This window comes from Triticum dicoccoides, chromosome 7B (genome assembly GCF_002162155.2).
Source record: "Triticum dicoccoides isolate Atlit2015 ecotype Zavitan chromosome 7B, WEW_v2.0, whole genome shotgun sequence".
NCBI classification, from domain to species: Eukaryota; Viridiplantae; Streptophyta; class Magnoliopsida; order Poales; family Poaceae; genus Triticum; species Triticum dicoccoides.
This window is the reverse complement of record NC_041393.1, coordinates 189,412,750-189,424,801: the sequence shown is the minus strand read 5'-3', so window position 1 is coordinate 189,424,801 and position 12,052 is coordinate 189,412,750. Positions and strand designations below refer to the sequence as shown.

The window sequence follows — 12,052 nt, the reverse complement described above, 5'->3', positions numbered from 1 at the left end:
AAAACCAGCGACAGCTGAGACTCGCTCGAGGGCCGGGACCCGAGGACGTAGAGCATCGACATCTAACCAAGCTTGCGCGCTAAAGGGGGGGTACCTGAGCATCGCGACTCAGGGCTCCTACTGGCTCTCCAGTCCTCACCCTCTGGCTTTGTCCACGGCATCGTGCCCTGGAAAACCAGCGACGGCTGAGACTCGCTCGAGGGCCGGGACCCGAGGACGTAGAGCATCGGCATCTAGCCAAATTTGTAGGAACACATCACAAGTTAAGCCCCAGTGCCAGGCGCAACCCGCCTTGGGGTAGGGCCCCGTGAGTCCCGCACTGGCTCACGGGTGCCCCGCTACACCTCGTCGGGCCTTTAGTGCCTCGTTGCCTCTCCAAAGAAACTAACGGCTGACCACCGCTTGTCATAGCGGACTCTTGCTCTTTTTATGGTGAGCCTACATGACCCCTTCAAGGAGCCGCACCAGGCGAGGCCCTCACGGCGTCCTCTTCACTCTCGTCTGCGCGAACCGCTTGCATGTTAAAGGGGGGGTACCTGAGCATCGCTACTCAGGGCTCCTACTGGCTCTCCAGCCCTCACCCTCTGGCCTTGTCCACGATATCGCGACCTGGCAAGCCAGCGACGGCTGAGACCCGCTCGAGGGCTGGGACCCGAGGACGTAGAGCAGAAAGGGGAGCAAAGGCGAGAGGGGAGAGGCACGCAGAGACCTCGCCAGGCAACCCCTGGCCGGCCAATGCGCGGACCTGGCGCCGCACCAGGAAGCATTCCCGACTCTCGAGATAAGTCACCCTCCAGAAACACTAGCTATCGCAGCACCATCACCGTATCCAATGCAATCCCATGTTAGCAACATCGCATTCCTTTCTCACCGAATGATAGCTGCTTGAGCGCTAAAGGGGACCTCCTGAGCATCGCGACTCGGGGGCTCTTACTGGACCCCGGGCCGCTCACCTCATGGCCTTGACCACGGCATCGCGACTTGGCATACCAGCGACGGCTGAAGCCGCCTTGGGACCGGGACCTGTCGGCGCAGAGCACCAATCCCTCGTGAGGTTTGGAAGGAAGAAACTAAGCTAAGACGGAATAAGCATCTCGCACTACTCCACGATAAGGATCATATTGACAAACGGAGCTACATACACCTTACAAGCCCCCACGGGGTGTGTTCTTGGCTCCTCGCAGGGACAAAAGACGCGTATCCTAAGGAGTCCTAACCACAGGAACCGTCATGGCAGACGCCATCATCAACAGTGGGCCATCAGGCACCGGCGCCAACCTCATCCAGATCAAAGACAGCGGCGGCCTAACGAGCCCGTCCTGCTTCGGGAGCGGCACAGGCTCGGAGGCTCGTAGTTGTCGTCGCTCGTAGTCGCGAAGAGCTCGGCAGAGTCGTTGGATCCTCCGGCACCCCTGCCGCTGGAGGAGCTACTGGAAGAACGTGCGACGGCAGGCCCGGTCCCTGCCGCTCCAGAGCTTCTGCCGCAGCCTCTGGGACAGCACTCCAGCCGACACCCATCTTCGTCGAAGACCTTGAAGAGCATCATGGAAGCGCCATCGAACTCCAGGTGGATCACGAGGGCGCCCCTCATCCCGCAAACCCGATCGATCTCGCCCCAGCCATGGGTCATGAAGACCTTACCTGGAGCGATGACCTCGACATCCGCATCGGTCGCGGGAGTCTGGCGATCGGCGTGCTGCAGCCAGAGCCTAAAAGGCCCCCTCGGTGGAATCTCGAAGGCAAAGGAGGGAGGAAGGCGAATCCAAGATCGAGGAGGCATGGCGGCGTGGAGCACAAACTCTAGGGAGGAGCCTTCAGCGTGAACTCCAGGAGGGACAACACGCATCGCTGTGACCCGCCGGCGCCGACGGCAGCGTCGTCCATGGCGCTCGGCATCAGCTCCTGCAGGGCCCTCAAGGTGGGCATATAAGGGCAACGGAAACCCTGGCGGTGGCCGCTCGCACTAAGGCCTCGACACCTCCTGCCGCGCGCCCTCATCTCGGCGGCAGAGGACCAACCGCTTCTTCGGCGGAAGCGGGTCAGGGCCCTCTCGGGGGGCCTTTCCTTTCTCTTCTGCGGAGAACCGGCGTATCGGAGCCATTGCGGCAAGGCGGAGCAGTAGCGAAGATGAAGAAGAGGACAAGTAGCAGAGGAAGATGAACTGGAATGGCTTGCGCCGTTCCATACTTATAGCCAGGGGAGGCCAACCGCCGGCTTCCACGATCGCAGGTAATCATGACCAGTTTTTGCATGCAGGGACTTGTCAGTTCGTGCAGTTACCGAGGCGTCATGGGGGAGCAGAGCCGCCCACGTCCAATCAACCGCCACGCGGCGCCCGAGGCCGCAGGCTGTTAGGGCCCGCGGCACTTCGCACTTGCCCCTTCGCCTCTCTGCTCAACCAAGTCTGGGCGCGCCTTGGGCCCGGGGGCTACTGTCGGCGTTCTGGGAACGGGGGTCCCCAGACTTGCCTGCCTGCGGCCTGCGGCGTGGCTCAAGGGGCGGCCCAGCATGGCCCATCTTCATCAGCACGAGCTCAAGACCCTTGCGAGGGGCCAAGCCTCGCGGGGCGGACGACAGGAAGCTTCCTCAGGCATGGCCTCGTTAGGCTGGCTCGCGAGGAGGCGGGGAGATCAAGGCGGGGTACCTCACGAGGTGCCCATGACGCAAGCCATGATGACCAAGGGCGCCAGGCCGCGCAGTGTCCTCCCTTTCCTCTTTGGTGCAAAGGGAGCAAGCGCAGGCGAGAGCATCAAGCAAAGGCATCCATTTCGGTGCAACAAGACCAAGACCAGCAGAACGGCAGGATGGAGGTCATCGTGGAGCCCAAGCCGGCGTCACCACCAGAGCCTTTGGCAGGCGAGGACCAACTTTAGTCAGGATAAGTGTACTAGATGTTCCCCTTCAAAATGGCCAATTGTTGGCGCCCTTCCCGCTCAATATTTGGGAAGAGGCCCAGGGCCTCTGCATATAAATAGGACTAGCCACTCCCAGGGTAGAGGCATCGATCCAGAGAGCGACTGAACTCCCCCTAGTAGTTCATCGCACCAGCCAAGAACAGACCCTCGCGAGGCTGTTCTTCCTTGTATTGTTCATCATCAGCCCAAGAGGCAATCCACCACACCACACACTGGAGTAGGGTATTACACCACAATGGTGGCCTGAACCAGTATAAACTCTGTGTCTCTTGTGTTGTTCCTTTGATTGCTTAGATCATAGCGAGGCAGTGAGGTGCAGGTAGGCAGAGGGCGAAATCTCCGCGCGCACCCCAGTGTTCGAATCTAGAGGGTCTGCCGGAACCCGAAATCCGACACACTCGGAAACAACCGCCACGCCCGTCGACTGGATTCAGGGACCCGCTGACGAGCACGCTCATCGAGTGCCTTCTGCAGATTCTCCAAACGCATACGCTCAACCAAAGTGGCCAAGCGCGCAGCCTCCAAGGCCCGAGCCTCGAAGGTCTCCCCAATGATGTGGGTCTGGAGCGCCTGAACGTTGCGACGATGCAACTCTTCCCTCTGCTCCATAGTGAGGGCCACGGGGATGTACTCATCATGCTCTTGTGGCGGGCCAGCACCACCGTCGCCGCAGCCATTGCGGCGAAACTTGGGTGGGCCGTGCTGTGAAGTGGTCACGAGGACTTCTGCTGCTAGATCATTACTCTCGCACTCGGATAGGGAATCTGATTGACCAGTCGACAGATCGAACAGACCATAAAGAGATTCATCGGGCTCAATCGCCACGACTTGGAGGGTGGTCGACTGGTGAACCACCGCATGTTTCACCCATCGTTGGAGCGGCGAACGGCCGGACCGCTTGCGACGGCGGGTGGTGGAGACCGATGATGCCGCTGGAGCCGGCCAATACTGGGTCAACGGCTGACGAAGAAGAACGCCGCAAGCACTCACATGAAAGTGCGCCGCCCCATGGATGGGGAGGGCATCGACGTCGAGGGGAGCCTCTTGGAGCCAGGCGGAGTCATCGACGACGAAAACGAGCGCGCCGAGACGGATCTCGCAGCCTAATGTCAAACCACCACTGGAAACCATGTTGTCGGAGAACGAAATTTGCAACCTCACCGGAAGTCGCTTAGACGCCTGCCCCACGGTGGGCGCCAACTGTCATGGGAGTAAATTTGACAGTATGAATATGGGGTACGTAGGAGGAGGCATGGTCCTAGCTACGGTGAGGTTGTACACGCAAGTTCACGAGTTCAGGCCCCTCTCGGAGGAGGTAAAAGCCCTACGTCTCGGTGTCCTGAGGCTGTGTCGACTGTATTATGCGTGAATGTTACAAGGGGTGCGAACCCTTGTGCCAGAGGAGGAGGATGGCTTATATAGAGTGCGCCAGGACCCTTGCAGACCTCCGTTACACAGGGTTCAATGCGAGTTAAGATAGGGGCGTTACTGGTAACGCCAACCATTAATGGTTTTTAAGACTACAGAGTGAACACCTGACCGTTGCCATCCTGGGGTGACTTTAGATCTTCTGTACTCCGAGTGGTTCTCCATATGGTCGAGTGACTATGCTCTGGTCGAGTGGAATTGGGATATCCAAGTGGAGTCTTCTGTCGAGTGGATTGTACTTCAAGGATTCCAGTCGGTAGTTTCTGTTGGTCCTTGAATGTCTTTGGTTATAGGGCAGTGTCCTTTGGATGGGATGTCTAGGTCAGGCCTAAGACCCTACCCTAGGTACATGTCCTTGTCAGCTGGCTGATTTCTTGAAAGAAATCCGCCGCCTCGGCCTGGTGCCACGCGTCCTGGGGTGGACCACGCATAGCTTGAGAGCCTCTCACCTCCAACCTTATCTTCCCATCATGTCTCCTACCTTTCTCCTTCACCCTCATCTCCCCCCGATTGTCAAGCTCTCCGCTGCTACTCAGGGCCTACCTAGATTGGTGTTGCTGATGAAGGGGATATGAGGGGCACCTAGGTGCTTCAGAGGACGCCCGCGCTGCTGCGATGGAGGCGTTGGGGACGGGGCATGCGTCCTGTGTGTCGCCTCAGATACATCAGGTGAGCCGCTCACTAGAATTGCAACATAACTGGTGTTGCGGAAACATAGTCAGTGTTGCAGAAACATAGATGTTTCAAAACACCCCTCGTGCTTTAACAAGAATGGTCGAGCTGCAAAGACAAGGTAACCGATGTGGCGGGATATTTCTGAAACATGGTCAATGTTGCAGAAGTCCATGAGACTACGAAAAAAATCCATAACACAATCTTTGTTGCAAATGTTTTTGCAACATGAGCTCTGTTGCAAAGATCGGTAGCACAATCTTTGTTGCAAATGTTTTTGCAACACGAGCTCTGTTGCAAAGGCTTCTGCAACATTATCTTTGTTGCAATAATGAGGATGAGGTTGGGCCGCTAGATGGCGCCAGATCTAATGACTACGGAGCCAGCAGATCTTTCAAAAAAGATATCCGCCGGTTAATTCGTAGCAGCCCGCGAAAGGAAATATGTTTTGCATGCTCTAATCCTGGACGTTAGATAGTCCGTTCAATCCTTAATTATTTTCACATAGGTGTAGCATTATTCAATTTTCACCATGAGCCGACCACCTCATTTCGTAAACCCAATCCATAAAAACCTACCATCAACCCGTACAAAAAAAGGCATCGGACGGTCAAACCACGTCGACTGAGATATAAACAAAAACCGGTCGACCCATGCTTAGCAAACCCGTTCGCTGGCATGCCAGCAGTTCTTGAACACGACCCGTCTGCGGGCACACTGTTATTACGCCGGAAACAAAAGTGCGTGCGTCATCAGTCGGTCAGTACACAAGGGCGAAGGAACTGCAAACCGGGTCGCTGATAGGCTGTTGCTGTGTCAGAGGTCCACTCCACAGACGTGCAGACCGGGAGAGCTACCTCTCTCGCCAACGCATCATACGGTTTGATACCCCCCTCTCGCCGCCAGCGGCACGTTCCGTGGAATAATGAAACTAGTTTTTTTTAGGCGATAATCAAGCTAGTTAGAACCACATGGAACACTCGCCACTCTGCCTGGCCGCCTGTATTAATACACGCGCGGCGCAGACATTACCCGTCGCATAAGCCGAGCCTTGCACACAGACAAAAGCAGGCAGAGAGAAACGACGGGAGGGCGTTGCGCGAGCGCCTCGACGGCATGACAGCCGATCCGTCGTCGTCGTCGTCGGCCGCGGCGGCGCCGTCGGTGAAGGGCGTGGCGAGGGCGCTGTCCCAGCACCACCGCGCCGTGGTCGGTTTCCTCTTCGGCTTCTTCGTCATCCTCGTGCTCTACACCACCACGTCCGGCCAGTTCGGGACGACCAACACCATTGGTGAGTAGCGGCAATAACCTTCCTTCTGCTACTCCATTAGAGTATACCATATCAGTTACCTGCATGCGGTTCTCCCTGCTTATTTACCGGGGTAACGGCCGTAACGCCCTTTGACGTCTCTCTTGACCACGGTCATACTTGTTGCTACTACTTGTTTTATCACTAGTTCAAGAAGTATGAAAACTCCCTTTTTCAAAAATTAAAAAGTTCAAGAATTGTGCATCCGATTTCTGCTCACAACTTCATGGCCAAACTCGGCTATATTCATCCTTATTTTGTTTCCCTTGACCCCACTGGTAGACTCGGTGACGTATGGATTCCATACACTACTCCTAATCTGGAACTCTCCTCCCACACTGGCTATGTATGACTTGTCCGGCTATACAAATCAAGAAAAACAGTGGAAAACCAGTCACCTTTCTTTTTCAGGAGAATGACATACGCTTCTTCCTCAGAAATATTCAAACGATATGTATGCAATCATAGTTTCCATCCAAATTATTGCACGGCATTAATTGTTCTATTAATTTCATTGAGAGTGCACCACATATAGCCACACCATTCTTTTGTAACAATTAATTTTCAGCTCCCCTGCAATCCGCTCCAGATGCATATATATTCACCTTTTCTTTAGGCTGGCCATAGTGGGAGTAATATAACCGGTAACATGCATTTGGGATTAGCAAACATGATTATGTGCCACACAATTAAGGGTCTGTTTGGTTCCAGTAAGTCACCCGACTTATAAGTCAGGTGACTTAAAACCAGTGACTTATAAGTCACGCCTGTTTGGTTGTCATCTGACTTATAAGTCAGCTTCCCACACCTTCCCACACCAATCAACATCATGCAGTTGGTGGGACCCACGCAAAAGGGGGTGACTTATAAGTTTTAAGTTCGGGTGGAGCAACTTATGACTTATAAGTTGGGGTGACTTATAAGTCGGGTCTGTTTGGCAAAATAAGTCACTTTTTTCACTTTTCGACTTATAGTTAGTGACTTATTTGGAACCAAACATGCCCTAAAGAAAAGAGAGGGGGTTAGAGTAACATAGGTAGATACCGTATCATGTTAAATATTATGCTACTTTGTGTCATGCATGGCAATAAATATGACCATCTATGATACTATTATATGATACTATGCACTATGGAGGTAGTATCATATACTCAGGGACGGAGCCAGGAAATGGGGATGAGGGGGGCGAGAACTTTAAGCATAAAAATCTAAGAAAATATAGTCATATATTACAGTAAGCATCCTTAGGTCCGTATCTATTAATTTAAAATCGATCCAGTGGCCACCATGATAGAAAAATCTACATAATTTCAATCCTAAAAAAAACTACATTATTTCTATAATACAAAACCTCGCTGGTAGTTTTGTTCTCTTAATGTCCACAGGCACAAGTGAACGATTGAACACTTGCCAATAGAATTTTGCCGTTTGTAGTTTCGATACAAGCTAACTTAATGTTGGATGATCATCCAAGGACTAACTAAAACACGACCAAAATCCAAGAGGAGAGTGGACTAACTTTTCTTCTTCGTTGCCTCCTCCCTGCTCATCTTGATCAAGCGGCCGGCCGGCCGGGCGTGCACCCGTGCAGCCTTGTATGACCGCCCTCTTCTCACCATCTATCTTCGATCTGCAATGGAAACCAAGCCTGATCTAAATAGCCCTCGGCGGCGGCGGCGGCAGTGGCGAACAGGAGCACAAACGAAACAGGTGTGGCGAACAGGATCTGTGTAACCGCGTGTGTGCTGCCACCATGGTTTCCACTTTCCAAGTCCCAGGCCGGCTGGCCCAATCCACATGTGTGTTGCTGGTTTCCAACTGATCTATATGGGCTTCTGTCTGCAGTTGATGGGTTGGGGCCTGAGAGTTTGAGAGTTTTCAGGTGACGTTGCGTTTCACAGGGGGGGCAGAACCGCAGAATTAGTCACGCAGATGCTAAATTAGTCAACCAACCAACCGCTATTAAGGGGAGGAAAAAATCGTTAGGGGGGGTCTAGCCCCCCCTCGTCCCCCCTTGGATTCGTCCCTGCATATACTAGTATCATATGCATGATACTAGTATATGATACTCCCCATTATGAGTAGCCTTAGGGGCCAAATACATACTCACCTATTCCACTAAATTTAACGCCAAGTACTAGTATTTCTAGCAGACTCAAAACGGGACCACACACACATCTAAGGGGGTGTTTGTTTCCAGGGATTTTTTAGTGTAGGGACTAGAAAAAGTCCCTCTTAGAGACTTTTTAACTAAATAGGAGGGACTACTAGGGACTAAAAGTTGCCTTTTGGGACTAAATGAAGAAGACTCTCGAGGAGAGTCTTTTTTGGAACTTTTTGGGACTTTTCCAACAATGCCTCCCCCTGCACCCATTGCCCCGCCGCCCCATGATGTTGTTTGGTTGTTATTTTTCTTATACTAGAGGTAACATGGTCATTTAATAAACTCCAAGGAGGGACTAGGGACTTTTTAGTCCCTGGAAACAAGCAGGGAGGGACTTTTAGGAACTAAGGACTTTTTAATTGAGACTAGAAAAAGTCCTAGAACTTATGAACCAAACAGGGCATAAATTTGTAACGGCCTATCTATTTACCTTATTTGCAAAATTTCTTCATACTAGCTAGTCCTTCCTCGGTTCACAAATAGAGTAATCGACGTTTTGGATATATTTTAATATAGACTGCATACAGAAAAAGTTAGGGCATTATATTTGTATAAACGTGGAATGTCAAAGCATGTGGTTGATTCGCCAGGTCGTCACGCTTACCATACAGCCAGCTAATTTCCCTTGTACGTGCATGCAGTCGCCCTGCGGTCCACGCCGGCCGAACAGAATGCCAGGACGTCTCCTCCACCTCCCCCTCCAGCGTCGACACCAGCGTCGTCGTCGGCGCCAAATAATAATTCTACTCAAGGTACGTATATTAGGACTAACGCGTCCGGTGACGTATCTTTATATTCTGATTTAGCATGATCATCGCCACCCTGTTAATAATCAAATGTTCGGTTAAAAAAAATCAAATGTTGCGAAGTCGTTGTTAGCATGCTCTGTACTAGTTTGTTTTTGGCTAAGCAAACTGTGCTGAGGATCAGGTCCTGACAAATGACGGAACCGAACTGCTTGGGCCACGGCGCGCACATGAAGATAGGTTAGGGTGCCGCGTCGTCATCAGCGGCTTAATAATGGCCTAATAGTAAACGATGGGGATGTGTCTACGTGTGGCACGGGTATTAGGTATAGCACATAGTATGTGTAGGCAGGATCATGTTACATTTTCAGAGAGAGAATACGAGTATACTTTTCTAGAGAGCGTGTGTGTGCAGCGTGCTTGTTAGTTGATTGCTACGCGGTATTGTGTGCGCACACACATGTATCTACTTCAATTTTTGTCACACCAAGCTATGTCTGAAAAAGTGAAAATATAGTAAGTTGGTACGTACATAGAACGTTTATTGTAGCTATATAGGAGTACATGTTTTTGGACGTTTTTTAACGTAATTCAATATCTATGGCAAGTGATTACAGTTGGCTATGTTTTCCACAACGTACTCGAATATCTAAGGTCAAGTAATTCTGGCTAATTTGCTTTGTTGATGTATACCTAACATTGACAGGTGCAGTACATGACATGGAAAATGGGAAGAAGGACGAGGCAGCCAAGACGATGGGAGAAGTACGCATCGAAGACAAAAACGTACCTGGAACCCAAATGAATAAAACGACTGGTAATACGACCTTTCACTGCCTAACTCATCCACTGTGCTTTTGGCATACTATGATTATTTTATCGATCATCATACGTACTACGTACTCTCTAGTCTCTCTTACGGTTAGTTGACTGATGATTGACCAGCTGTTAATTTTAGTTATTAATTCAGATACCGTGCAAGCGAATAGGACAGACCAGTCAGGCCAGACAGTAAATGAAGCTAGCGACAGGATGGAGGAAGAGCTCATTCGGCAAGAACTCGGTCAAGGTGGCGACAAGAACGAGAGCAACGTCAAGCATGGTTAGTTACCAGAAAATTTCACTTCCATCCGTATGTGCAGTCATTCGTCATCTAAATCAGTGAAACGCTAAAACGTCGGCCGCATGCAGGTGCCCCGCCCAAGCCCATCTGCGATCTGTCCGACCCCCGGTACGACATCTGCGAGATCTCCGGCGACGCCCGGGCCATCGGCGTCAACCGTACCATCCTCTATGTACCGCCCGCAGCCGAACGCAGCGCCGACGGCCAGGAATGGGCCATCAAGGACCAGTCCCGCAAGTACCTGGAGTACATCGAGAAGGTGAAGGTCAAGACCCTGAGCGCCGCAGAGTCCCTGGTGGCGCCCGAGTGCACCTCCCGGCACGCCGTCCCGGCCGTCGTGTTCGCCATGAACGGGCTCACGTCCAACCCGTGGCACGACTTCAGCGACGTGATCGTCCCGCTCTTCATCACTGCCCGCGCCTACGACGGCGAGGTCCAGTTCCTCGTCACCGACCTCCAGCCGTGGTTCGTGGACAAGTACCGCCTCATCCTCGCGAACCTGTCCCGCTACGACATCGTCGACTTCAACAAGGACGCCGGCGTCCGGTGCCACCCGCACATCGTCGTCGGCCTCCGCAGCCACCGCGACCTCGGCATCGACCCGACCCGCACGCCGCGCAACTACACGCTGCTGGACTTCCGCATGTACATCCGGGACATCTTCTCGCTGCCGCCCGACGGCCTTGGCATCCCGTACAAGGAGGCCAATAAGAACGCGACCGGCGGCGTCGACGGTGGCACGGAGAAACGGAAGCCGCGGCTCATGCTCATCAACCGTGGCCGGAACAGGAAGTTCGTCAACATCCCGGAGATCTCCGCGGCGGTGAAGGCCGCCGGGTTCGAGGTGGTGGTCGTGGAGCCGCGCCGTGACCTGAGGCTCGAGGAGTTCTCCAAGGCGGTGGACTCGTGCGACGTGCTGATGGGTGCGCACGGGGCCGGGCTCACAAACTTCTTCTTCCTCCGCACCAACGCGGCGATGCTGCAGGTGGTGCCGTGGGGCCACATGGAGCACTCGGCCATGATATTCTACGGCGTGCAGGCCAAGGAGATGAGGCTGCGGGACGTCGAGTACAGCATCACCGCCGAGGAGAGCACGCTCTACGAGAAGTACGGCAAGGACCACCCGGCGGTGAGTGACCCGGAGTCGATACATAAGCAGGGGTGGCAGCTGGGCATGAAGTACTACTGGCTGGAGCAGGACATCAGGCTCAACGTCACCAGATTTGCTCCAACGCTGCACCAGGTGCTTCGGACGCTCCAGGAATAGAGGATAGGAAATATATATATTACTCCTAGGTTGAAGCTTCCGAAGCGAAGCACTCCCCAGAAGAAGCGCAGAAAATCAGAGAATGATATAGCATGAGAATGGACTTCACTGAAGATTTAAAGATTTTATTTTGAGAGAAACACAATGTATCAACCGCAAAAAAAAAAAACGCACACACACACAAACAAACAATTTATACCCTTGAACTTATGGCCAAGTTCAGCGGTTACCCTTTGTACGGTTCTCCCTAGTGAGGATGTTGTCGTGGAGCTTAGTTGTCCTAGGAAGTGGTGTGATGTTGTCTTCGTATTGTCCGGTTATCCCGGGATCTGCTTTGTAAGAGGGTTGTCACACAATCTTGTATCGTTCAACTGTGCAGTTTGATTTGTGCTTTATCTATAAAGCGGGGTGAATGTCTGTTTTGTGAA

General features: G+C 52.7%; 1 protein-coding gene across 2 annotated transcripts; it reads left to right on the top strand.

The window, feature by feature from the left end:
* Positions 1-6,015: 6,015 nt before the first annotated feature.
* On the top strand, positions 6,016-12,052 carry LOC119340311 (beta-1,2-xylosyltransferase XYXT1-like). Of its 2 annotated transcripts, none has more exons than XM_037612213.1 (5): positions 6,016-6,306; positions 9,130-9,240; positions 9,941-10,051; positions 10,205-10,336; positions 10,426-12,052. In XM_037612213.1, exons 1-5 carry the CDS (start codon positions 6,132-6,134, stop codon positions 11,622-11,624), a joined length of 1,728 nt encoding a protein of 575 aa, XP_037468110.1. In that variant the 5' UTR covers positions 6,016-6,131; the 3' UTR covers positions 11,625-12,052. The 2 variants fall into 2 exon arrangements, with proteins under 2 accessions (XP_037468110.1, XP_037468109.1); XM_037612212.1 differs by having other exon boundaries at positions 6,041-6,306; positions 10,193-10,336.